The following is a 26,564-nucleotide window of genomic DNA, read 5'->3' on the forward strand; positions in this document are numbered from 1 at the left end:
TATGTTTGGTTGTCTAATATTCTTGGATTTGATATGAACCAACACATAGTCCTTGTTGTCATTGACAGAACCCCAGTTTGTATGTACATTATTCATATTCCTCTGTTGTGTTTTGGGGGGGAAAGACATTTCAGCCTTTTTAAAAAGTTATTGATTTAATTTCATGTTATTTGGTTGCATGAGGTTGCCCTTAACCACTAAGGATTATCAAGATTTTTGCGCAGACTTATACATGTCTAGGATCCTTTTATCAAGGCAGTTATGATCATCATTTTCCTGCCTTGACCCCACCATCACCAAACACTCAGTTAAATATAAATTAACATTTTTTAGATGACCACTCAACATAATGCTTAAGAATGGAATTTCCTCTCTTTGACAGACCCAGGAATTAATTCCTAAATACATAATGTTGGTATATTGAAGACGAAATTAAAATCGTCCTTCAGTTTTGAGGCCATGTGTAAAGTTTAACCATATTGTAAAATATCTATTCCGTATTAGAAATAGCTAGTTGACAGCTTATACTTCTCAAAATTCATATTGTTATGTACACAAACTAAGTTTCTATATGTGAAGTTAGTGAGTCTTTTTGTGTTACTCCAAAATAAAGGCAATGATTTATTTTTTCCCAGTGCCAATACAATTTTGAGCTAAGCACTCAAGGTGGATACTTCACATTTTTAAGCTGGAATCAGCAACAGCCCTGTGGGAAACCAGACAAAACATTGACTTTTAAATGTAGACTTTTAAAATAAACTGTTTTCTTTTGGAACTACAATTAGAATAGTTAATATTCATCCATAAACCATTATTATGTGTACATTATTGTTGCTATTGTGAAAATAGAGAATTTTATTTATTTTTATGCCAGCTTATATTGTGAGAACACATTTAGTCAGTTTGGGTTTTATCAATCCTGTTAATGCTTGTCCTTGGAACATCTTTTGCGTATTCAAGGTTTGTAGTTGAAAAGTTTACTGTAAAAAAATCAAAAACAAAAAAATGTATTGTTTTTACAGAATAAATTTATTGGAATGTGTACTGGGAGTAAGATTTGAGGTTGTAAGCAAACTAAGTTAGTGTAATTTGGCTTCATATATGTAATGTGAGGTATTAATGTAATTCATATATTAAAGCAAAAATTGTTCACAGCAAGCTGACAATAGAATCAAGTGCAGGTGAGGGTTTTTTCTTTCTTTTTTTTTTTAAACACTCGCTGGGTTTTAGATTATTTGAAAACACTGTAGGGGATGAAGGGGAGATGACTACATGATTTGCTTACACATGCATATTTACCAGCCCTGTGGACCCTAGATTTTGTAACCTGATACTATCCATGCATTGATTTGTATCCCATTTTCTTTTGGTTTTCTTTGTGAGAGCTAATAAAAACATGAGAAAATGTGAGCAGACCTAAAAGCCTAGGGCCATTAATGATAATGATGATGATGATGATGGCAGCTAAGGGTATGAAAGCACCAGTCCATTTATCATTCCAGGGCACAGTGAGGAGGTGGCTGTTTGTATTTTTGGTGTGTTTCTTTCATTTAGTAAATACTGATTTTCTCTAATATATTCAACATACAATCCCAAACATGGAAAGTTCATAAAAAGATAGTAGGGATGTCAATCTAATACTTTTTCTTTAAAAGATACTTTTTAATTTTGAATATTTGAATGTATTTTTAAATTAATGAAATTTAATTAATTCATCAAAAGGCCTCTTCATTGCTCACACTGAAACATAAGGGGAATGTAGATGACGTTTTGAATTGGAATATACAACTCACAAATTTTGTTTAAAAGCAATTTTATGTGTATATATGAAATGTTTCAAATTTAGTAAGATTTGTCTTCATAAGAGGCCAAAAATAATTTTATTAAAAATATACACAGAAATACAATAGAAATATTTTCAGCCACCACTAAAACAAGTGTTCATTAAGGGTAGAGAGAGTTATTGATCCCTATTTAGCTATTTAAATTCACACAAAAAAAATCAGTAAAAGTAATTTTCTTAAAACAGCAGCAAATAATGAACTTTCCTTGGGAAAACATTTTTCAAACAACATTTACAAGTATTCTGATGATTTGCCTTTTATATTGAGGTTAATAATGAAGCATATTCATCTTATTTGCAAAAGTTATTTCTCCAGTCTGCATTCACTGTTTTGAATTTTTTAATATGCACAGGCCATATTCTCTATATTCTCTTTTGAATAGTTTCATGCTCACTACTGTTGACATTAAATTGTTATTTTTTATACATAATTATTTCATATGTCAAACAGAATATTGAGATGGATGATCAAGTTTATTCACAAATGATTTTGAATATATTTCTTTAAACAGACTTTCTTAAGAATTTCCATTTTCCTTCAGAAATTTACACAATACTATATAGCTCACACATACAGTGCAGAGCAAGAATGTACATATTCTTAAGTATTCATGTATGAGAAGAGAATGAAATGGGACATAATATCAGTACCAGTATAACAAAAGTTAGTAATTTAGAAAGGAACATGAAGTAATATTTTTATTCCACTTTTTCTTCTGCCTTTGTTTTTATGAAGAACTCTGGTTTGTAGATACAGCGATAGGCCAAGAGCTGAGGAAGAACTCCATATGCTATGTTTAATGCTAAAAAAAGGATTTTTGCTTCTTCGGGGACTCTGTAGACATAAGCAGTTCTAGCATGAAGAGAAGCACCAATGTGAGAAAACTGAGCCTGTTGCATAAAAAAAAAAAAAAAATGGGGTAAGCATGAAACATGTTCAGTTGGATACACGATGAGTTCTGAATAGTTCATTCAGGCTACGTTTCTGTGCCCTCAAAACCAGTCTCACCTGCAGGCAAAATACCTTCAAACCATCCAGAGTCTTTAATGTGAGAGTCTTTCATTGAATTTAGTCTTTGATTAAATTTAGGGCCATTCTTGATATGACTGTTCAAATAAAGTAGATATTATTTCATGTAGTTTTATCATGCCAGTTGTGTTTTTAACCATCAAGTGCCCCTTACCAAACATTAGTGGCTCAATCTAGTAGAAAAATCTGAATAAAATCTCAAATTTTTTTCTGATTTGCATTCTGGAGATCCTACATAGAGACTCAGTTGTGGTTCACAAATTGAGTTCCAATAAAAATGAAGAAAGTGCAGAGTTTTTAAAAACTAAAATATTTTTAGCATAACAAACTATTGAAAGGGAAGCACTGGGGGGACCTCAGCTTCATTTATCAGTCTTTCATCTACTCCTTGGAGCAAGGGCTTCTACCCTTTCCCTATGTGTTTTTTGTTTATTCATTTATTCATGTATTTGTTTTTTCTGCAGCTTTTAAAATATTAAGGGTTGTTTGTAAGATAAGGTTGTTACCAATTTGGGTGGAGGTAGGAGTACAGATGCTCTTTGTAAAATGGCAAATGTACATGCAGACAACCTTTTTAAATCAAATTATAATTTATTTAGAAGTATGACTTGTCAGCATTATCTGCATTTGCAAAATGGCCTCCCTCTCTACTTATATACTTGTTCAGAAAACACATTCAGAATGTGCCAATTAGTCTTTTTTGATATTTTTCGCAAGCACAGAGGAAAACCATATTGGAAAGGGTAAAACAGACCACAGCAGGATTAAAAGCTCCTGTCAGAAAATTTCCTCAGAAGGCTTGTATCATTACAAAATGTACCCCTGGAGTCTGCATTTTCATATCTTGCTGAAATTCAAGATATACATGAATAAAGGATTGGGAATCTAAATGTATTAAGTAGTAAATTATCAGTTCATCAGGATCAAAGAGACAAAAGACTGCACTGTAGAGAAGGCATAGAAGTAACAAGAATGAAGAATTAAATAATTTGCTTTAAATACATACAAGTTATTTTACATTTCTTTCCATATGAAACCAATGTATTCTGCTGAGTGATTCCCAGATAAAGGTGTTTACTCATCACTTGACTTCACCATGGCAAGAAAAGGACAAGTTTTTTACTTAAAAAATGTCTTTATGAATTTTTTATCAGTGGCAAATATTTTAATGGGCTGCATTTTTGCAAATTCCTGGTATATTCTGGAGACCTGTGGTACATGTTCGCTACTCTGGAAATAGAAATTAGCATGATGTATTGCCAAGGACCAACACGTGGATTGTCTACATTGTGATCCATGAGGCACTGAGAGGACTCGGCCCTCAGATACACCTCCCCTAAGTAGATGCCCAGGCAGAACCCAGCAAATGTGTTTGCATCTCCGGGCTCCAAGGACAAAAAACCTTGAGTAAAGGGCACTTTCAGGGCTGCCCTGAGGAGGTGCTTTCTGGACATTCTAGGAACTCTCAGCAGGAGCATGGCTCCCGTACTATTTTTCCTTAGGGCCTATTTTGAATAGTAGTGTTTTTCTGAATATATAACCAAGCATTTTCTTCTGGACTAGAAGCCAAATTCGATCCCTGGTTTTCAGAAATGTGGGTTTGGTGGTTCTATCTTTATAGATACTTATACACATCACAAAATCACCAAATTTGGGGAAATGCCAACCATACTTTGAGAGAATAAAGATGAGCAGTTGTGCCTACTTGCATAGGGAAGCCTGCATAAAAAGTCAGTGATTCCTTAGGCTCTTTTCCTGCACTAACCAGTGCAGTTAATACCTCATTTTCATGAACAGCAAACTCGTGGCAACATTAAATGAATCATGGCCGGGCACAGTGGCTCATGCCTATAATCCCAGCACTCTTGGAGGCCGAGGCGGGTGGATCACCTGAGATCAGGAGTTTAGGACCAGCCTGGCCAACATAGTGAAACCCCATCGCTACTAAAAATAAAAAGAATTAGCCGGGCGTGGTGGTGGGCGCCTGTAATCTCAGCTACTCGGAAGGCTGAGGCAGGAAAATTGCTTGAACCTGGGAGTGGAGGTTACATTGAGCCAAGATTGCGCCATTGCACTCCAGCCTGGGTGACAGAGCAAGACTGTGTCTAAAAAAAAAAAAAAAAAAAAAAAGATTCATGTCCTTAGATTAGATTGTAAGCCCACTGGGCAGGTACTGTGTCTAATGTTTTGTGTGGCACCTATCACATTGTTAGAGCTCAATAAACGTTCGACAACAATGGACTTGTGACTGTCAAAATACAAAAAGGGTCTACAAAGCTTTTCTCTATTTTTGTATGTATTTTAGTAGGCCTCTTTATTCAGAATTATTAAGGCACAAAAATTTTAACATTCATAATCAAAAGAGGCATTTGTATGTGAGAGAACTCTAAGGCCAGTTGTGTGCAGCTCCCAGTACTGCTCATAGTCCTAATGGATGTACTTATGGTAGCCACACTTCTAGCTGAGTGAGCACCTGACCATAGCTTTCTCCTAAGGCATAGGATGTTAAGTGTTCAGGAGGAAGTTCAGAAAAACCTCAGTCTCACCTGAGGAGGTTTCTCTTCCCAAGCACATAGCTAATAAGGGGCTGCAGGTTGTCTCCTGGGTGTTGTTTCCAGCAGCACGAGACCTCTCATGGCAGGACCTGAAGAGCTCAGCCTGAGCCTGTGCTGGGGTCAGGTGGCTCAGTGAACTCAGTGCTGCTGAATTAACAGGAGGCCCAGGATTACAGATATGGGTTGTTGATCCTAGAAATTTATCCAGAATTTAGCAATGTGAGGTTGAGTCCCTAATAATATTTCTTCTACTTCATTCTAAATCATTTTCACCTTACAGAAATAATTAAGAGATATACTCTGATTTTTTTTTAAAGGATGGAGTGGCAAATGAGATAATAAGGTGAACAAAGGTTAAATTTTAAGAGCTGTTTTCTTACATGTATAGCGACAATCTGTGAAGGATAACTAAAAAAGTTAATGCTTTTTCCAGAAGAACTGAAAGAGTGTTATATGTCCATGTGAATGTTATAGGCAGAAAACTTAGATGACCATTGGGATGATAGCCAGGGTCTTTTGCTAATACAGTATAAATAGCTAGTCCAGAACTGTATTATCTTTTCTTAGAGTTTTCTGAGCAACATAGTTTATTGGTTCACAACACTGACTTTGGAACTAGACATCCAGAGTCAAATCACAACTCCACCCCAAACCAGCCGTATGGCCTTGGGTGAGGTGTGGAACCCACCTCATAGGTTGTTTTGAGGGTTCAGTGAATTGATGTTTGTGATATGCTTAGACAGTGCCAAGCACTTGGGGTTATTCTGTAGACACAAATACAAAACTGAAATACCTATTCATGATCTGGTGCTTGACTCTGTAGAAAACCTGGGCCCTTTGTTTTTAGATCCTCTTGACCTTTTGACCTTTTTACTGTTGTCTCCATGAAAGGATAAGCACATAAAGATATTAAATCCAGTATTAATTTAATACTAAATAAAGATGTTTAGCAATGAATTACACCAGAAGCAAATGAAGAAAACAAGATTTGCATTAGTATCCCAACTTATCCGTGTTCTTCCTAAACCTAAGATTTTTCTTAACGTCTCCATGAGGGAAAAACCGTATGAAATTTACTTCCAGGCTGAGCATGGTGGCTCATACCTGTAATCCCAGCACTTTGGGAGGCCAAGGCAGGAGGGTCACTTGAGTCCAGAAGTTTGAGACCAACCTGGGCAACATAGCAAGACCCTGTCTCAATTTAAAAAAATAATAAATTTACTTCAGTAGAGTTAACTCTTCACAACCAAATTATTCACACATAAGCTTCCATATCTCTTTGTGAGAAAAAGACATGGCATAGCACCTACATAGCCAGGGAGTTAGAGAGTCTGAGGGCCGCACCTGACTGAAGTAACTGAACCTGCTTTGCTGGCTGTGGGATGGCAGGCTCCTTACCAAGCCCATGGTGAGTCTGTCCCAAAGCTTTCCCCCAGTTTCTTTGTTTTCTTGATAATTATATACAATACACATAATTTAATTAGTTTGTCTAATTTGTAACAGGTTACAACATAAGGCATTTCTCCAAACTCTTACTGGGAATCTTCTACTAGTAATAATAGCAACAAATAGTTTACGTAGCTGTTATGTGCCAGGCACTGCTTTAAGCCCTTTACATATATTACCTCATCCAGCCCTCACAGCAATTCCATGAGAAAGCTACTGTTATTATCCTCACTTTACAGAAGAGGAAACTGAGGATCAGAGAGGTAAAGTAGCCAAGGTCATTGTGCTCATCAGCAACAGGTTAGAGTCTGAACCAGTCCACCTCCAGAGCTTATGCTTCTAACTATATGAACTCTACTGGCTCTGACTTTTTTTCATTTTCATTGATATTTTAGCAGAGAAAATGCTTCAACTGAGGAAATGCTAATAAGTGGATCTAAGCAGCCTCTAATGCCTTTCAGATTACACTTGCAGCTTTAATCCTATAGTTAGCATTTTATATGAAAAGATACCTGGGTTATGAGTAAGTCCCCAGTGGAACTCTTTGGTCTAAAATGTGTCCTGGTTTCATTTTATTCAGTCTTCTTTTACTCTTTCCTTGCTCTTCTGATTTCTTAAGGCAGCAGATTTGGCAGACTCCTACATGGTCTGAAATCAAGGCCCCAGTAACTACTCACTCTTCCTTTTTTTTTTTTTTTTTTTTTGAGACAGTCTCGCTCTGTCACCCAGGCTGGAGTGCAGTGGTGTGATCTCGGCTCACTGCAACCTCCACCTTGCAGGGTCAAGCGATTCTCCTGCCTCAGCCTCCCAAGTAGCTGGGATTATAGATGCCCACTACCACGCCCAGCTAATTTTTTGTATTTTTAGTAGAGATGGGGTTTCGTCATGTTGGCCAGCCTGGTCTCAAACTCCTGATCTCAGGTGATCCACCTGCCTCGTCCTCCCAAAGTGCTGGGATTATAGGTGTGAGCCACCACGCCCGGCTCCTACTCAGTATTTCTTGCATTGGCCTATACTGATCAAGAATGAATTCAACGTGTGTTTTTTTTCCTTACTAAGTTGCATAGATTCTTGAGAGTTTACTAGATGTTTCAATAAAGTAAGTTTTAGTAAAGTTAGTGAGATCATGAATGCATAAGGCTTCTAAATAAGAATGGCAATTTTAGCAAGCAAAGATGCTGATTAAAGTTACAGAAAAATGCCTTTTTTTTTTTTTTTTTTTTTTTTTGGGTAGTGGTGGAGAGACAGGGTCTCTCTCTGTCGCCGCCCAGGCTGGAGAGTGCAGTGATGCAATCTCGGTTCACTGCAACCTCTGCTGCCTGGATTCAGCGATCCTCCCACCTCAGCCTTCCTATTAGCTGGGACTACAAGCACATGCCATCATGCCAGCCTAATTTTTGTATTTTTTTGTAGAGACGGGGTTTTACCATGTTACCCAGGCTGGTTTCAAACTCCTGACTTCAAGCAATCCACCCACCTTGGGCTCCCAAAGTGCTGGGATTACAGGCATGAGCCACCATGCCTGGCTGGAGAGTGCTTTCTGTGATGAATGTGTAAGGTACTCCCATAAGATGAGACTCCATTTCATAAGCAAGTACTTTTGCTAAGTGAAAAACAAATCACATAACTAATTCATTATTCTGGTCGTATACATTGTTTTGTTGCAGCATAGTTTCTAACTTTTCCTTAGTCTACACACTATAAGTAGGTAGATATTAAAGCCCAGCCAAGAGCTATGGGAATTAGACCCATAATTCTTTACTCAATCTGTCTTCACCTGCTGGGCTGGGAGAAACATCCTGACATTTACAGGATCTGGTCCTTAGCCTTAGGCTCTGGATCTGGGCATTCACCATCAAGAGGGGCTTCAGGCTGCCTTAACAAACTGGGCAGTGATGGATAAGCCCCAGGATGCCTGATGTCTGACATGAATGGGGTAATGCCCCTGCAGCTGCCAGTTGCTCTGTAGTCCACACTGCCCTTCTCAGAACCACTTGGCTGGAGTAATAAGTGCCCATCTGCAAGCTTAGCTTCACCAACAAATTAGGGTTTGTCTTACTGCTATAAGCTCACCACACCCATTTTCCTCCAAGCTATGACCTTCCTAAGCTTCCTGACTGTTGACCCTGGCCATGTGACTAGGCTTTTGTCTAGGTTTTCCTGCTGTTTCCATTTGTCTCCTGAGACTTGACCAGGTCCAACATCTGGTCTCTTTAACCAGCCTGCTGGCTGATGACACTTAGTGTTTCTGCCTCAGGGACTGGTACCAGGCTGACCAAGGCACATGGCAGGTAGAGGAGGCCTGATTGTACAGGCAAAACACAAGGTGATAGGTGTCAAACAGAACAGCTATCAAACTGAACAGTCTAATCCTCTAAAGAAAGGGCTGGCAAGAGTGAAGTGGGTATGCGACCATCTGTCCTGAAGGATACAGGAGAATAAGGCAGGGGAACCAGGCCAAAAAAAAGCCAAGACTTACTCTGCCATCAGACCTGCTGCATATGCCCACACCTCAGTGTTTCCCTGGGTTATTCCCTGGAGAGGGTCAGCCTAATAAAGCCCCATTTGGCCCTCAGAGTCCAACTCAGAATGTCACTGCCTTCCACCCACAAGGTTCTCCAACACTTCATACTATGTACAGTCTTTTGTGCTGTAGGACTCTGTGCCATAGTTCATTGTTTGCATGGGGTGGGCGAGATAACACAATAAAGAAGAATATGAGCTTTGGAGTCAGACAGGATTTCATAACCCTATTCTGCCATTTAATAACTCTGTAATCTAAGGCAAATAATTTCAGGTGTCCTGAGCCTCAGCTTCCTCATCTTTAAATTGGGATTTTTTTTTCAAAGCTATTACAAAAGATAATATTATGTATCCATTGTGCTGTTTATTATGAGGCAGGCAGGAAGACCACAGTAACCAACCTCCCCTGCAGTTGACCTGGTGCCAGGCCTGGACCCTGAAAATATCCCACATGATCTTTGCATAAACAGGAAATGAAGTTTTACTGTGTTAAGCTACACTGAGTATTTGTTACAGCAGCAGAGCACATAGCCTATCCTTAGACAAATAGGTAAGTAAAACTTTTAACGTGGTTTGCCTGGCACGAAGTAAGGTGATGAGAGCTCAGACTAGTGTAGGGGCAGTGGAGCTGGAAAAAAAAAAAATGGGTTGGAGAATCACTGGAGTAAAACTAACTGGACCTGGTTGGGTGTGGTGGCTCACACCTGTAATCCCACCACTTTGGGAGGCTGAGGCAGGAGGATTACTTGAAGCAGGCATTTGAGAATAACCTGGGCAACAAAATAAGATCCCGTCTCTTAAAAAATTAGCTGTGTGCAGTGGTGTATGTCTGTAGTCCCAGCTACTCTGGAGACTGAGGCAGGAGGATTACTTGAGCCTAGGAGTCTGAGATTGCGGTGAGCTATGACTATGCCATCACACTCCAGCCTGGGAGATGGAGCAAGACCCTGTCTCCTTTAAAAAAAAAAAAAAAAAAAAAAACCGGACTTAGTGGTGGTCTAGATGTAGAGGATGAGGAGTGTAAATAATTACTCCAAGTTTCTGGCTTGAGTTGCTTTATGCAATTGGGCTATTTACACAGATAATGAAAAAAATGGAAGAGAAGTTGTGGGAAGGATCAGGTCCTATTTTATATATTAAATCTGAGGTGCTAGTGAGGCATGCAAGTAAAAAGACTTGAGTTTGGAATACAGGAGTCTGGGAACAGTTTGGGCTGAAGGTAGAAAATTGGAAGTCATTAGCTTATAGTTGGTATTGAAAAATACAAAGATAAAGACCTAAAATACAGAAATAAAGGCCAAGGACTGAGGAATCGAGTATTTAGAGGTCTGCAAAGGAAAAACAACCAGCAAAGAGCAATAAATGTTAGTTCTCTTCCTTCTTAAGCCCCTGGAGGAAAGCACAGGAACCATTACTTCTGGATGCTACATCAACTTTTTTGATATTACTATGCTAATTTTGTAATTAAGAATTACCTCAAACTGAAAGGATTTAATGCATTGACCCCTTAAATACTATATTTTTCAACCCTGTGAATTCTAGTATGTCTTGCGATCGTGGTTATTATACCATGCATATAATTGACTGTACAAGTCTACAGTTTCTGGATGAACCTCATTCTTTTAACTGCTTGAAAAGAACAAGATGGAGCTAATGTTTTTAAACGATAAGTTCATTTGTTTTATTTCTAGTAAGAAAAAACAATGAAATTAATTTTCTTCCTTGTTCAGATTGATTTGTTTTGCTAATTGTCTTGTAAAAATGTGCTTTATGTTATATATGAAGTTCTCTGTAGATAATTTCGTTTTCAGTCAAATGCAGTAAGCATTCACTTCACTGAACACCTACTCTAGGCCAAATATTTGGCAAGGTGCCAGTGGAAAAGGAATCAACTGATAGGCCCAGAACATTTTTTAAACCAGTTTCCCTGGTTCTGTATAACATAGTGTAGTGGAATTCTGAAGTCTTACATTTGGATGCACATTTTGAAGGTAACAGCTCTCAATCCTTTTTTAGTAGCCATGGTATTCAGAGATTGTGAAACAGTCCTATAAAACAATGCTGCATGCTGGGTGTGTAACGGGCAAATCATTTAACTTCAGTGGACCTCAGTTTCCTCATCTGTGTAACTGGGTTGGCACATCTACCATATAGTTATTGTGAGATTTAAATAAAATGTACTTGCAGAAATGTCTTCCGAAGAACTGCAAAACCAAAGGTGACATGTCTAATAGCTATCTCCTACTCTAAAACACTGAGGAGAGAAGTTTTTCATGTATTCAACAATGACACCTAGACCACAAGTAAACCTTCTCAACAGAATATTCTTAGTACCTGAGCCAGACCTCCAGCATGTATCAATGTGATGTCAGGCATCCAGGAACATCCAGGAACCACTAAGCCATACAGTGCAGTCACAAAGTAAGGAACAGAATAGAACATATATGCCAGCATCTGTATTGAACAGAGAAATAATATCAGCAAATCAGCAGTTAACTTGGCCTGACTAAAAAGTACAAAAAAATAAACATTTTCATCTTTGAAAATATTAATTCCTATTTCCTATATGGGACCCATTTTTTTTTACTTTTATTTTTAGTTATTTATTTATTTATTTTGAGATGGAGTCTGGCTCTGTCCCCCAGGCTGGAGTGCAGTGGCGTGATCTCGGCTCACTGCAACCTCCACCTCCCAGGTTCAGGCAATTATCCTGCCTCAGCCTCCTGAGTAGCTGGGATTACAGGCATGTGCCACCATGCCCGGATAGTTGTTTGTATTTTTTCAGTAGAGATGCGATTTCACCGTGCTGGCCAGGCTGGTTTCAAACTCCTGACCTTATGGTCAACCTGCCTCAGCCTCCCAAAGTGCTGGGATTACAGGCATGAGCCACCGCACCCAGCTGGAACCCATTTTTTAAAAGAAAATTAATGTTAGAAAAATGTTAGGCCTCATAACTACTTGACCTGAATTTTAGGATAAGCAGCAGGATCCTTTAGATAGGGCTCTTGAAATTGCGTATATAATCGGCAGAGCTCAGATGGGCAATCCAAAGCAATCTAAGAACAAAAATAAACTCATTATAAAAATACAATCACATCTGGTTCTTAGGTTTGCTGATAAGGCTAAATGTGCCAGGTTTAGTCACAAGCTGCTTTGCTATTTAACAAAACATATGCATTGTAGAGGCTCATCAATGATGGAAATATTTTGCACATTTGTTCTAAGGAGATTAAGCAAAGGTTAATTATGGTGCAGGAAATGGTAACTAATGCCCTATTCTTGGGTACCTTTCACATATTCAGAGTTTTAAGTATCTAGGTTTGGCTAGCCAAAGCACAGCTTGCTAAGTTATGAGTTTCACTTTTCCTGGAAATAACTAGCCCGCAATTCCCTACAGGAAGAAAAGTATGTTTCTACACCAAATTCATCTTACTATGCATTGCAAGATTTGAAAATAGCACCTCCTGTCTCTAGTGCCTCATAGAGTATATAGCCTTTGGAGGCAGTAAAAGATAATGATTTGAAAGCAGGGTCCTCTTGCCGGAAAGTCTCTTTGGCACCTTACTAGGTCCCCTCTGAGTCACCTTCCTCCCCTTAGGCACCATTCCTCATGTCTTTGGCCATAAATGTTGTCCCACCTAGATGACATACATGAACACAGGCCAATGGCAGAGTTGGTAAAAATGGCCCCAATCCAAAAGCCCTACCCACCTTGCATACACACCCACACATGCACACATTTTTCTCATGTGCACAGGGATGGGGATATGTCTATGCAAGAATTCAGGTGGGGCCCACTTTTTTTGTTGTTTGAACCTACAACAAACTAACCAAAGAATGGTTTCAGTGGCCCTGTGGTCCAAGCAAAGCTATGGCCTTGCCTTCTCTTCCCCATGCCCCTCCTCCTGTTAGCCAACCCAACTCTCCTCCAGAAAGTTTCTGATATTCCACAGATAAAGATAACTCTTAAAACAGCTTCTTGCCCTGAACCCAGCCTGCTGCACAGACCCCCAGTAGCCCAAGAACCTGAAATGATAAAAGTCACCCACATGGGCTTACACTTGCCACTCTACCCTCCAACTGTTATGCACGCCAACAGGCTTAGAAGAGAAATTGTCACTGAAGCTGAATATAATTAACAATATAATTCTAATTTTCCCAAATGTATTTCTACTAAGAAGAAACCATCAAACTGGGCCATTGTGAAGGATCACTGATCAATAAAAATCCTAACAGTAATCATTTACTATGTATAAGAGCCTCTACCAAGTGTTTGGTGTACATTATTTAATCTCCAAAACAATACTGTTAAGGTAGGTAGTGTTATTTTACAGAGAGGAAAACAGAGTCAAAGAGGTTAAATAGTTTTTCCAAGGCCACACAGCTAGTAAATGGCCAGGATTCTAACTCCAAAGCCTGTGAGTCTTTTTCCTAACCTCTGCTGTAAAATATTTAAAAAGAGAAAATAGAAAATATGAAATGCCCATATGCCCTTAATGTATTTCAGTCACATCAATACAATACTCCAGGCCTGAGCTGAATTTACTCAACGCTACTCTTACCAGTGAGACATTCCCATGACCCTACATACACGTGAGTTGTTGAGCTCATACGCCTTCCTCAACCCCATCGCCCCTATCCCGAGAACGCAGGGATGCTCTGTGCCACAGTTGTGTTGCCGTCCTAGGGTGTCATCCATCCTTACCAAAGATATTTACATTTAAATCCGAAACATTGAAAGAATAATAAAGAGAGACTCCAGTGGCTGATTTTTTAGATGCCCTAAAATGGGGAAGAAGATGCTTCTGAGTAGAGCTTGATCTAAGGACAGGAGGAGGTGACAGCAGGAGGCTGGGATCGGAAGCAGCAGGAAGTAGGTCCAGGGCTCCAGCCTTTGATGGGAGGAACGGTTTGTTAGTTTGCTAAGAAGTCTGATGGAAAAACAAAAACATATTTCTAAGGTTTTTCCATTTGGAAATATGAGTAGTATCACAATGTTACGTTATTATGATCTGTTATGCTTACCAAGCCTCTGAACAGGCAAAATCCAGTTGCCAGGAGGAGACACACGACCAACATTAAATCAAATGGTCTTCTCAGCAGGTCTTTTGCTTGGGCTTCTTGAATAACCTAAAATAGAGTTTGTACCTAAAGAGCGGGCCCAAAGTGCCAAAGAAGAATCTGAAATCTGAAACATTAAATGTCATGGTGATGGATAAGAGAATTTTGAAGATTCACAATTTATATCATAAGTCACTGGCCATGGAACTTTAGGAAAATCATTTCCTTCCTCAAGTCTCAGTTTCCTTATCTGTGAAATGAAGAATTTGGGCTAAATGATCTCTTGAAGGGCCCTTATAGCTCTATGAGTCCACATTTTTTCTTGAAATGACATTTTAATGATAAGAAATTTTAAAAGCAAACCATAAACCTGTCATACCGCCATTGGTATACTTTTCTAGTAATACATGTAGATACATACACACACACACACACTACATACATATATACACACACATATATCTATATTTTTCACAAAATTAGGACTTAGTATAAACAATTCTGTGTTTGTTCTTTTTGCCCTCAACACTGCCTGTATTGTAAACACTTTCTTACGTGATTAAAAATATTCTAAAACTGAATACCATATGGAAACACCACACTTCAGCCATTCTCTCACTGTTGGATATTTAGGCATTTTTCACTGTTATACTTAATGTAATGATGAACAACTTTGTATGTAAATCTTTGGTGGTATCAGTGTGATGATTTCCTGAGGATAGGGATCTAGGAGCAGAATTATTGGGTTCCAGAATTATTAAGGTTGATAACATTGCCAAATTGCTTTGCAGAACAATTCTGAATGTATGTTCCTGTCAGCACTGTATGACAATGCTGCTTGGCCCTGGCTGTCACTGTGTTTTCACATTAAAAATGATGATAAGCAATTCTGCATGCCTCATGGCATACCTACTCTGTTGACACACTGACATGGAAACTTTAAAAGCAGTGGAGCCGGGACTAAGCATGGACTGACTATTTGCTTTTTCTTTTTAACAGCCACCTCTTTCCTCAGAGGGATGTAAGAGAGTACCAGCTGTCAGTGTGCCAGCCTGAGTTTACATAGCAGCTGTCTAAATGTTTACACATGAAGTATTTGTCAACTAAAATGTATTTTAACAAATTATATTGAAAATATTTTGTAAAATGAATAGTCGTATTCTGATTATCTCTGGTAATTCATATTTTCATATATCAGTTTTGCTTAAAAGATCTTGCTAAATAATCTAATGCCTAGAAAAGGGAAAGAAACAGAGAAACTAGCTTAGAAATGAAGGCCTTAACAGAGTATCTACCAGGCCAGTGTTGTTTCACCTTGACCACCTTGGCTGTGATTGGAAGGGGAGGTGTCTCAGATGTCCTGTAGCCAGTCTCCATGGGCCTGGATCTCTGGAGTCGAGATTGTATGACTGTGTAGACTGCCTTGAGGAGCAGTATCCCTCCAGTGTCCTCTTGGGGTAGTAAATGCATAGGTGTCACAGAGGAACCCAGGTGCTCAAAATCCAGGCCATTAATAACCCTAGATGAACCACATACTATGGACTTCACTTGACACACTAATGTAGAATCTGATGGTTAGAGCCAGTGTGACCACTGGCACAGGAAGCTCCCCAAAGTATGGCCTTGCCAACAGAAGCAGATGTATTCAGACAGAAACAGACCTTCTTGGCCACATTAACTAAGATGTAAGCTAATGCTACATAATCAAAACAGTCACACTGTTTGGATACCCCAAATGCTCCAGTCCACAGAGGCACAGTTCAATTCAGCAGCCAGTGGATGTGAATGAACCCTATGAGTTTGAGAACAGGGTACATCAAAACTTAATAAAATCACCTTTGAGGGGTAATTATAATTTTCTGATGGCTGATTATAGATTCTGAAACCAGCCCAGACAGGAAGACAAGTATATGGTATGCTTAAGAAAAAAGCAGGGCAAATTCGTGTTCCATACTTCCCTATTTAAAAGAGAGAAAGAGAAAGAAGTTACCAAAAGCATATCTAACACAAGTAATATTTAGGATACCTCCCCATCTCAGGTCATCTAAAATTTTGCTATGGCCCAGACAATATTTTTAATGAGGCCAAATTAAAAAGGTCAATTTAAAATACTAGATGTATATTAACAGGCATGTCCTACCTACAGTAATCTGCTTGAGCCCAGGAGGTCAAGGCTGCAGTAAGCTATGGCTGTACCACTGCAACCCAGCCTGGGCAACAGAGTGAGATCCTGTCTTAAAAAAATACATCTAGATAGGTATCTATATATGTTTGTATATAGCTATCTCCCTATATATATAATATCCTGATTTCCTGCATACATTAATAATGTACTTATAATTTCCAAGTACATTTTTGGAGTTCTCATCATGTGTCAGGAGTTACATATTTGCACACTAAATAGAGCCATAAACACCATACTCACTCCCTCGAGATCCTTCTAAAAAAATAGGAATCCCTGATACTTGACTGCCAAATTGTTCAATGCACACGTCTGAAAATTGCTCAAAAGCAGTTCTTAAAAGGTATTTTTTTTAAAGGTGAGAAAAAGGAATTATTCTGCAAAACAGGTTTTTAGTAAGCTTGGAATCACCTGGTTCTATTATAACTAAAAGAGCTTCTCTATTTAAAAACAAGCCCAATTGTTTTAGAAAAGGAAAGTAAACTTTAAGATAAAGTTTCTTACCTACAATGTTTCCTGGCACAAAAACAACAACACTCATAATAATAGATCCAACCCAATATAGGCCAATGGTTCTATATGTTTCCCTGTAACAACAACAAAAAAATCTTGACTTGGTATGTTTGTCTTAGAATACTAAGCAAAAAATGATCCTCAATATTATTTTTTATTCAAACTAGTAAAGTACATGAATCAAAACATTGAATCGAGAGGAATAAATCAAATACAGGGAGCCCTGGTTATCTGACTTCATTGCCACGTGATATACTATAGAACCTTCCTCATGTCCTTTTAAATAGGAAATTATGCCTGCTATGTATCCTGTTAAACTACAACATGATCATCCCTGCCACAGGACTCCTGCCTTTCCCTGTTGTGTGTGAAACTCAACAGTATGAAAGGAAAAAAGCAAGTTGAAAGAAGAAAGGAAATTGGATCCATATTTTTAATCATTGTAAGTGTGAGTTATACTTACAATGATAATGTTAAATGGACTTTTCCTGGGGTCACAGAATATTGGCCAAAGCCCCAAAGGTGAAGACAAGTGACATGTACCCCATGTTGCAAAGGAGCTGCTAGACATATACCTCTAATCTTCAATGCTGACAAAAAGTTTGTTCAGGCAGGGCATGGTGACTCGTGCCTGTGAATCCAGCGCTTTGAGAAGCTGAGGGGGGTGGGTCACTTGAGGTCAGGAGTTTGAGACCAGCCTGGCCAACATGGTGAACCACTGTCTCTACTAAAAATACACACACACACACACAAAAATTAGCTGGGCATGGTGGCATGCACCTGTAATTCCAGCTACTCCGGAGGCTGAGGCAGGAGAAATGGTTGAACTCGGGAGGCATAGGTTGCGGTGAGCTGAGATCGCGCCACTGCACTCCAGCCTGGGCGACAGAGCGAGACACTGTCTCAAAAAAAAAAAAAGTTCCTTCAATTGATAACCCCAATAACCCAACTCCACACTAAGTAACGGGCTATGAGAAATTCAAAAGGAAATCCTCTGAAGGGAAACAAGGAGAATACTGTGTGGGTCCTGCCCCACCCTAGCCCTCAAGCCAAATGTAACCTGACCCCAAGAGGCCATTCACAATGACTGGGATTGTAAAGAGGACAGATAATGAGCTGGAGCCGGGCGCGGTAGTTCACGCCTGTAATACCAGCACTTTGGAAGGCTGAGGTGGGCAGATCACCAGAAGTCAGAAGTTTGAGACTGGCCTGGCCAACATGGTAAAAAAAATTTTTAGATTGTTGTACTAAAAATACAATATTTGCGGGTGTACTGGCACACATCTGTAGTCCCAGCTGAGGCATGAGAATCGCCTGAACCCGGGAGGCGGAGGTTGCAGTGAGCCGAGATTGTGCCATTGCACTCCAGCCTGAGAGACAAGAGCAAAACTCTGTCTCAAAAAAAAAAAAAAAAAAAAATTAGCTGGAGCTGACCTTGAGTGCATGTTGGGAGTGAGGGAGATAGTTGGTTAAACTGCATTTCAACCTTGTATGGGGCAAGAATGCATGACTTTCTGTAACCCGGAAGCAAGTGGAGGCCTAAGAAGAAACCTAGACTTGAAACGTTTTGAAAGGATCCCTCCCCAAAGGGTGCACCTTCTGGGTTACAGGGGCCCCAGCAGAAAAAAGCTGTGGGTGGGCCACCATGGGCAGAAATTCAGCTCAAGAGCATGTCGTTCACTTCAGGGATTAGTGCAATGCAGAAGCTCCTGTGGTTGGGGTCTCTAAAGAACTCACACGTGTGCCTTCCAAGACCAACCTCGCATATCATGATGGGGGTACTGCTACCCAAAAACAGCACCTTTCACATAAGACTCTTCCCCTGTTCCTTTAATCCCTTGTACATACACATCCACTCCCAAGGGGCCAGCTGCAGAGTGAGATGAGAGGTGTGAACGGACAGGCCATGTAGCCAAGCCTTAGTGCAAGCCAAGCCGCAGAGCTGTGCCTGATCTGCGGAAGGACAGAAGCTTTGAACCAAAATGAGATTGCAGTTTGGAAATTCTGAAGTTTTGGAATGAAGTTTAAGATGTGCTTGGCTTTAATTGCTGAAAATAAAAATTATTCTTGTAAGACAACATAATCAGAAAGCTTAAAGGGTCTGCCCGAGCTATCACCATGCTGGGGAGCAATTCAGAGGGACATATTCAAAAGGCAGTGGTACAAGGAGGATAAAGCCACGTCTGATGTGCACCCATGGAACTTATATTCATGTCCAGTATACTTGCTTGCGTATTTGCCTCTATGCGTAACGTTTCCTTACATACCCGCTTATCAGTTGCTAAGGTGGCAAAGGCACACACCAGGTGAACTGACTTACTCCCATGCTATGGCTGCCACCATCACCAGGTACATCAGATAATGAGCAGAGCCATCCCAGTAGCAGATCATGTGCCCATATGCAGTGTTCAGATACGGTTCACCCTAAAGAAAGCATTAAAAAGAAGTCCATTTTAAATAAGACCTGTAAATGCAGAACATCAGACCTGTATTGCAAGTAAAATAAAACAGCAGAAATAACTTGTGTTCATCTGCTAAGATGAAACTATTTCTTCAAAATTGGTAGGAACGTGAAAATACAACTTTATGCTGGAGCTGCCAAAACCAGGGTCTGGCCACAGAGGATGGAATTAGAGAATGCCTGGCCAATTGGCCCATGACGCATCAACATAGGTTTGTACTGTGATGCGAAGGCAGATGGCATGATAGGCAATCCCAGCTATACAGCAAACTCATGGAGACCAAGCCAAATCTTTGACAAAAGGTGCTTGGCAGTGATCAGAGAGGTGATCAGGGATGACCCTGCTTTCCAGAGCCAGTGGCTGGCCTTAATAATTCATGCTGATCCCGTGGCTTCCTGGACTGGGCATGGCACAGCACGCATTCTCCACGTACCGACACATAGGCAGGCAGGCACTGAACTCGGAGCTTCACACCCAACCCCTCCTTCTACCTTCCCAGCAACCCAGTGGGATGGACAGGATTGAGTCCATTTTACAGATGAGGAAACAGAGGCTCTGAGAGATTACAAGACTTACCTAAGGTCACGTAGCTAGTATACCTAGCAGAGAACAAGAAGAGCCATACTTCTCCTGGGCAAATGTTAATGTTATGAACACAAGATTATATGATGAACTACGGTTCCCTTTTCTAGGTGGTTACATTTCCAGGTGGCTTCTGGAAAATCACTGGAAATTTTCCGTGCATTTTTACTGTTGTTTTGGCCCCACCTTGTTTTCCTTTCTTCTTTCTCCCACGTTCATGCTGGCCTGGCTTGTTTCACACTGTAAGATGCCTTAAGCCCTTTCTACAACAAGGAAGAGTGCAGATCAACCAGCCCACCAATCAGCCAAGCAAGCAGGGCTTTCTCTCAAGTTTCATGCTCCCCTGGGGCAAGGACTGCTCTGTTATCTCTCCCACAGATCAAATCAAATTAAAATCAGAGGAGCAGGAAACAGAATCAAGGTTCTGCTTCTACACCCATGCCAGGCCCACGTCCTTTCTCTCGGACTTGCTGTGACTGAAGAATACATCCGATTTATAGTTTCAGACTTCCATTGCTAACACACCTGGCTCTCTGAGCCAGTGGTGGTCTCTCCTGGTAGCTTAATGAGCATCTTTAACTGCATGGTCCACAGGCCACAGGTCCTTTGAACTCGCCTGAACTCTTAATTCATCAGTGTCTCCCCTCAACCAGCCTCTCTCTTGCTCTCTCTGTACGTGTGTGTGTGTGTGTGTGTGTGTGTGTGTGTGTGTGTGTGTGTGTGTGTATGTGTGTAGAGACAGGGTCTCGCTCTGTCACCCAGTCTGGAGTGCAGTGGCGCAATCATTGCTCACTGCAGTCTCAACTCCAGGCCTCAAGTGATCCTGCCACCTTTGTCTCCCAAATCACTGAGATTACAGGCATGAGCCACCAGGCCAGCCATGGCCTCTCTATATTAATGATGATACTATTCAGCTTCCCAAGGTCAAAACCACATGGTCATTTTTTCATTCCTCATTCTCCTATGCAGTCTTTCAGCAAATCTATCAACTTTATCGCTATAATGTCACCCTGGCAATACTCCCTCTTCTTCACAGCATTAGGTCTAGCCCTCAGTGTCCCTCACTGGACCACGGCTACATTCCCAAATGGTCTCCCTACCTCTGTCCCCTCCTTCCAGCCCATGACACTCCTCCTGCCAGATGAAGATTCTCAAGGCCTGGCTCTTGGCATGTTGCTCCTCTACTCTAAAACTCCCCAAAACTTGTCACAGCCTGCTGAACCAAGCCCCATCTCTCTATCACAGCTGGGTCCCCAGAGCCTGGCCCTGCAGACCTTGCCACCACAGTTATACCCCAGTCCCCGTTCTGGTACCCCATCTGCCCCAATGCTTATCACCCTTGCCAGCTCAGCCTCCAGCCCTCTCGTCAGCCGCCTCCTTCCTAAAACCTCCCTCCTCTGGGCGCCACGGCCCCCACTCTCCAGGTTTTCCTTCTGCCTCTTGGCCTGCCCCCAAGGTCCACTTCAGGGGCTTCTCTTCTTCTGGCCATGGTCTTTAAAGTCCCAAGCTCAGCCCTTTTCTCTCTCTACCTTCTCATAGGCAAGCCCGTCTCCTCTCAGACCTTCAGGTACCAACCGCACTCAGATGGCCCCTGACTCTCTCTGCCAGGACTGCTCCTCAGAGCTCAAGACCTGCAAAGCCCTGCCAGCATCTGAAACTCTACCTCCCCATAGAAATTCAGCCTCATCCCTGCGGATTGGTGCCCCAGTGGGAGGCACATGCTCTTTCTCCTCTCCAGTCCTCTCCAAGCCTTTGCCCAAGCTGTCCTTTCTCTCCAGAATTTCTCCTACCTCCCTGGTCCATCTGGAAATACCTATCTTCCACTGCCATGACCATTTTTTAAATGCTACAGCAGTGTCACCAACTCAATAAGCCTTCCCCGACTGCGCCCAGACTTAATTCCTCCTCCGTGTACTTCTGTGCCTGGAGTAAGTCTCTGTCACTGCACCTGGGACAATGCCATCTCCCCACCACATCAGGCAGGGAGCGCCTCGGGGGCAAGGAGCAGGTCTTCTAACCACAAAGTCCCCTTCAACAAATGTCTGCAGAAATATATTCCTCCTCTCATCCCTCTCTGGTGTAATGTTTTTACATTACATGTTTGCAGCATTCTTCCAAATTCCAAAGCAGGAATCAGGACACTGTCTTAAGCCTCACACTTCCCATCATTCCCAATTTGTCCCCAAGTCTTACTCATTCTAGCCACTCTGATTCTCTAAATTTCATCCCTCTCTCTACTTCCCATGCGCTGCCTCTGCCCAGCCACATTTATGCCCCTGCTGGTCCTGAGGAATCCTCCCGACTGGTGCCCCAGCTCATGGCACGGACCCTTCCCTGAAAGCCCATCCTTCCCAGAGTTACCTGTATTCTTCAGTGACTTAAAATCTTCCCTCACAGACAGGATAAAACCTAAACTCCCACAGTGTACATACAAAGCTCCCCATTATTTGAACATGGATGAAGAATCTGCTTTGAGCCCTGTTCCTCATTTCCTGTGTAACCTTGAGTGAGTCTCTTAACCTCTCTGGGGCTGAGTTCAGCCCACCATAAAATAAGAAAATAGGACTAGCTCTCTTGAGTACCAGGCAGCTATCTAAAGCTATGATTTGGGCAGTGTGGTGGGGAGTGCCAGCCATCACAATCAAATGACTTCATCAAGTGCTTCTGTGTTTGGTACTTTACAAATTTAAGACTGACTTGGGGTTTCTGAGATAGTCATGTATTAACAGACACACAAATACTAAATCCATTTAAGGTACCTTATTTATATTAAATACAAGTAAAGGGGAAAAGCAGGTCATGTGTGGGGTCATGAGAGAGAAGCCATGAGAGCTGAACGTTGGAGAGAATTGCCTCCCGTGATCTAACCGTCTTTTCTGCTCCACTTTCCATGTGAATAAGTGACCTAAGGCTATTATAGGAAATCAAAGCCTGCCTATCGTACCTGTTCACCCTAAATGAGAGGACTTCTGGCTCTGAGTAATGTGATCTGGGTTGTGGTCTTTTGGTTGAAGCCTCATAATCACTAAGCGATCCCATACCTCTCGCAAGTAGTGTGTCATGAACCCGTCAATGATTCCGTCTTGCTCCAGTCCTATGATGAGGTTCACCACGCTGGTAAATCCAAAAACTGCATACACTAGAGCAAAGAAAGCAGCGGGTTAAAAAGCAATCGCTCAGGAGGCAATTACACAAGCTTGGCATCAGCTAATAATAATGGGAATGTTTTTCATGTTTTCCAGAAGATGCTGTGGACAATGATCGAGATAGACTAACAGAATACCCCTTCTACACACCCAGCTGGACCTCCACCTGTGTTTGCAGCTCTCCCCATCCCTGCCTAACTACTCTCATCAAGGCAACACTCATCACAGGAGTGGAGAATGATGGTCACCGCCGACTCAGTCACAGAAGATTCTAGCAGGCCAACTCCACCCATTCTCCACTCCCCTACAAGTGGCTGCCCAGAGCCAAACCCACATCTCACCTGGGCAGTAGGAGCAAAGCCAGTAACCGAGTGGCCAAGGAAGCATAGAAGTGACCACTAAGTTTAAGACAATGACTCAGGCTGGGCGCAGTGGCTCAAGCCTGCATTCCCAGCACTTTGGGAGGCTGAAGCAGGCAGATCACCTGAGGTCAGGAGTTCAAGACCAGCCTAGCCAACATAGTGAAAGCCCGTCTCTACTAAAAATACCAAAATTAGCTGGGTGTGGTGGCACACACCTGCAATCCCAACTACTCCGAAGGCTGAGACAAGAGAATGGCTTGAACCCAGGAGGTGGAGGTTGCAGTGAGCCGAGATTGCACCGCTGCACTCCAGACTGAGCGATAGAACAAGACTGTCTCAAAAAAAAAAAAAAAGACAATGACTTGACAAAGTGATTCGTCTCAATGATTCCCAAGCAGGCCACCTCACAGCGTGTCCAGTGTGGTTACCCTATTCCACACGGTGTACCCTAGAGACAGACAGGTGGCGATGTGCAAGTGACAATAGCTTTCAGAAATAAGACTAGTGATGTTAAAAATGAATACAAGAGGGTATAATTGAATATGACAGAAGGAAATCTGTACCTGTCAGAGAATCTTATTAGAGTTGTGAGCATCTCCTAAATGGGCTTAAAGCTACTAGCAACAAGAAATAATACTTTTTAAACAGCAGGTGATCAAATTTAGTGCATGTTAGTTTGTCAAAGCTGCATTTTCAAGTTGTAACAAATTGGTGCCTTAGACTATAGGATGGGCGTGAACAGTGGAAAAATCTGATGGTGAATATAAGAAAAGCTGTGAAAAAAGAAATGGAGAGGAGTGTGGGGATGGTTAATTCACAGAGAAGGGAAGGTGGCCTTGCCTGGAGTCAACAGCCAGGAGTCCAGCACTCACCTTCTCCCCAGAAGGAACAAAAGGCCACATGTATGTGAGGAGTCTGGCCTTGGGCCTGACCCTGGCCCTGAAGCTGCAGTATGCTCAAAGCTGTAACAGACCAGGACAGAGGGCTGAGGGTACAGGAGAGAGGGTGCCCAGCCTTGAAGAGTCGGAGGGGCCAGAGCACAGGCCAGTGGAGAGAGCCAAGAAAAGGGATGTGGGCCTTGAAATCAGACAGACCCAGCTCATCTACTGACTGGCTGTAAAACCTTAGGCAAGTTACATCATTTCTGTAAGCTTCAGAGTTTCTTATATGTGGATTGGAGAAACTAGTTACTCACAATTCTTCTTTCCCACCTCACCTTTCCTAAGGCCCACTGTGGGCAAAGAATGCTCCCTATGCTGTTGCTGATGGGCTCGGCCCTATGCCTCATCTCAGCCAGTGGAATATGGGTGGGAGTAAGAGGGGGCAGCTCCACGCCAAGGTCTTAAGAGCCACCACTTTCTTCCTACTAGCCCCACTGTGCCTCTGTATCTGCCATGAGAAGGGCATGCCTGGGAGCTGCTGGTCCAAGAACAAGGAGTCAGAGAACAGCCCTGAAATCAACCCACAGCCTGATGCAGAGTGTCCCCAACCCACAGACCTGTGAGCAAGAAAAATAAATGTTTGTTGCTGTAGGACTTGGGGTGCATTTGATATGGAGCATTACTGAAGCAGAAACTATAGAACAAAATGCCCAGCAAGGTGCCTGGCACAGGAAGTGCTCAAAGGCCAGTAGTAGCTTGGCTGGGGCAGCATGCACGATGGAAGGGCATGGGCTTTGGGGGTCAAAAGCCACGTGACCTTTGCCACATTTCTTAGCATCTCCAAGCCAGCTGCTTCACTTTCAAGTGGAGGGATGGTGAGGATTAGGTAAAAGCCTGCTGCTAAAGTGCTCAGGGCCATACAAGGTGCACTATAGGTGCTTGTCTCTATGGCAGGTTCCATTATTTTCCTCTTCATGCATATGTGCAGACCCAGGCACCACACAGTTAAGTTCTGCACTAAGTCGGGGGGGACTGCAAGTAGCAGGCTGAAGACAGGAAGCCCAGGAAGGAGCTGGCATGAGAGTCGAGGTCAGAGGTCAAAGCATGCTGGGGTTGGCAGGGTGCCTGCCTTGCCTGGCCTGGCAGTAACCCTCCACCAGGATGCCACCTGGGAGAGGGTGGAGTCCACAGCCTGAGAGGCAATAGCCAGAGGCGAGGGCCACATTATCCTGAAACACTCCTACACTTGCAGCCACTGTTATCAAAGGGCTCAGAGTATTCACAACCAAAGAGGAATATGTGACTGAGGCCAAAAGTATTGTGTTATTAATCAGATACAAAAGATTTCCCTTTGTGAGGCGTACCATAGAACAGCGGGTCCCGGGGTGGTTTTCTTTTGACGAGGACACGAGCCAGCAGTGCTACCAGGAACAGGATGAGGGCAGCAACCCCTACAATAGTCCAGGAACTGCAACGACCAGAACAGGGAGGTGGTCACTATCAAAATAAACACATTGGTGCCTGGAATTTCCTGACTATTGAATGCATTCGCTCCTAGTCCTGCATAATTCATCCATAATTCTGCCTCTGCCTGCAGCTCCCAGCACTGTAGAGTTAGTGAAGTTTATCTGTAGCTCTTTGGCCCATCTGGGCTGCAGCCCATGACTTTCAGGGACCGAAGCCATCAGGTTCTCCTCATTCTCCTCTTATCCTGTCTCATGTGCACAGATGACAAGTCTGGAGCTCCCTCTGCCTCACCGCACCCTGATGCACAGATGACCACTGCCCCAGTGCCTCCACCTACCCATTCCTCTAACCCCGGCTCCCTAGCAGCTGACAGGTCTCACCACTGACTCTGCCACCTCCCTCAGGGCCAGTCAGAAACCCTCAGACTGAGCTCCAAGGAATATATAGGCATTACAACTAAACATGCCTTCCAGGGGACAAGAAAGAAGTGACCTTATGTTTTGTGTATAAT

At 42.0% G+C, this 26,564-nt stretch overlaps 2 protein-coding genes across 2 annotated transcripts in view; one reads left to right on the top strand and one right to left on the bottom strand.

Annotated features, from left to right (window-relative positions):
• LOC105520273 (hepatoma-derived growth factor-related protein 3) overlaps window positions 1-23,868 on the top strand; it is a 49,078-nt gene extending 25,210 nt beyond the window's left edge. The window contains exon 6 of the mRNA XM_011953893.1: window positions 23,440-23,868. Coding sequence (XP_011809283.1) covers window positions 23,440-23,472 — 33 coding nt within the window. The 3' untranslated portion in view covers window positions 23,473-23,868. The remainder of the gene's footprint in view (window positions 1-23,439) is intronic.
• On the bottom strand, window positions 2,299-26,050 carry TM6SF1 (transmembrane 6 superfamily member 1). The gene is made up of 9 exons (XM_011953866.1): window positions 25,951-26,050; window positions 23,239-23,336; window positions 19,474-19,577; window positions 17,145-17,227; window positions 16,295-16,416; window positions 14,423-14,527; window positions 12,361-12,453; window positions 11,732-11,851; window positions 2,299-2,734 (listed from the first exon to the last, which is right to left on the bottom strand). Exons 2-9 carry the CDS (start codon window positions 23,257-23,259, stop codon window positions 2,543-2,545), a joined length of 840 nt encoding a protein of 279 aa, XP_011809256.1. The 5' UTR covers window positions 23,260-23,336; window positions 25,951-26,050; the 3' UTR covers window positions 2,299-2,542.
• Window positions 26,051-26,564: the final 514 nt, after the last annotated feature.

This window comes from Colobus angolensis, unplaced genomic scaffold (assembly GCF_000951035.1).
Source record: "Colobus angolensis palliatus isolate OR3802 unplaced genomic scaffold, Cang.pa_1.0 Scaffold376, whole genome shotgun sequence".
Taxonomy (NCBI): domain Eukaryota; kingdom Metazoa; phylum Chordata; class Mammalia; order Primates; family Cercopithecidae; genus Colobus; species Colobus angolensis.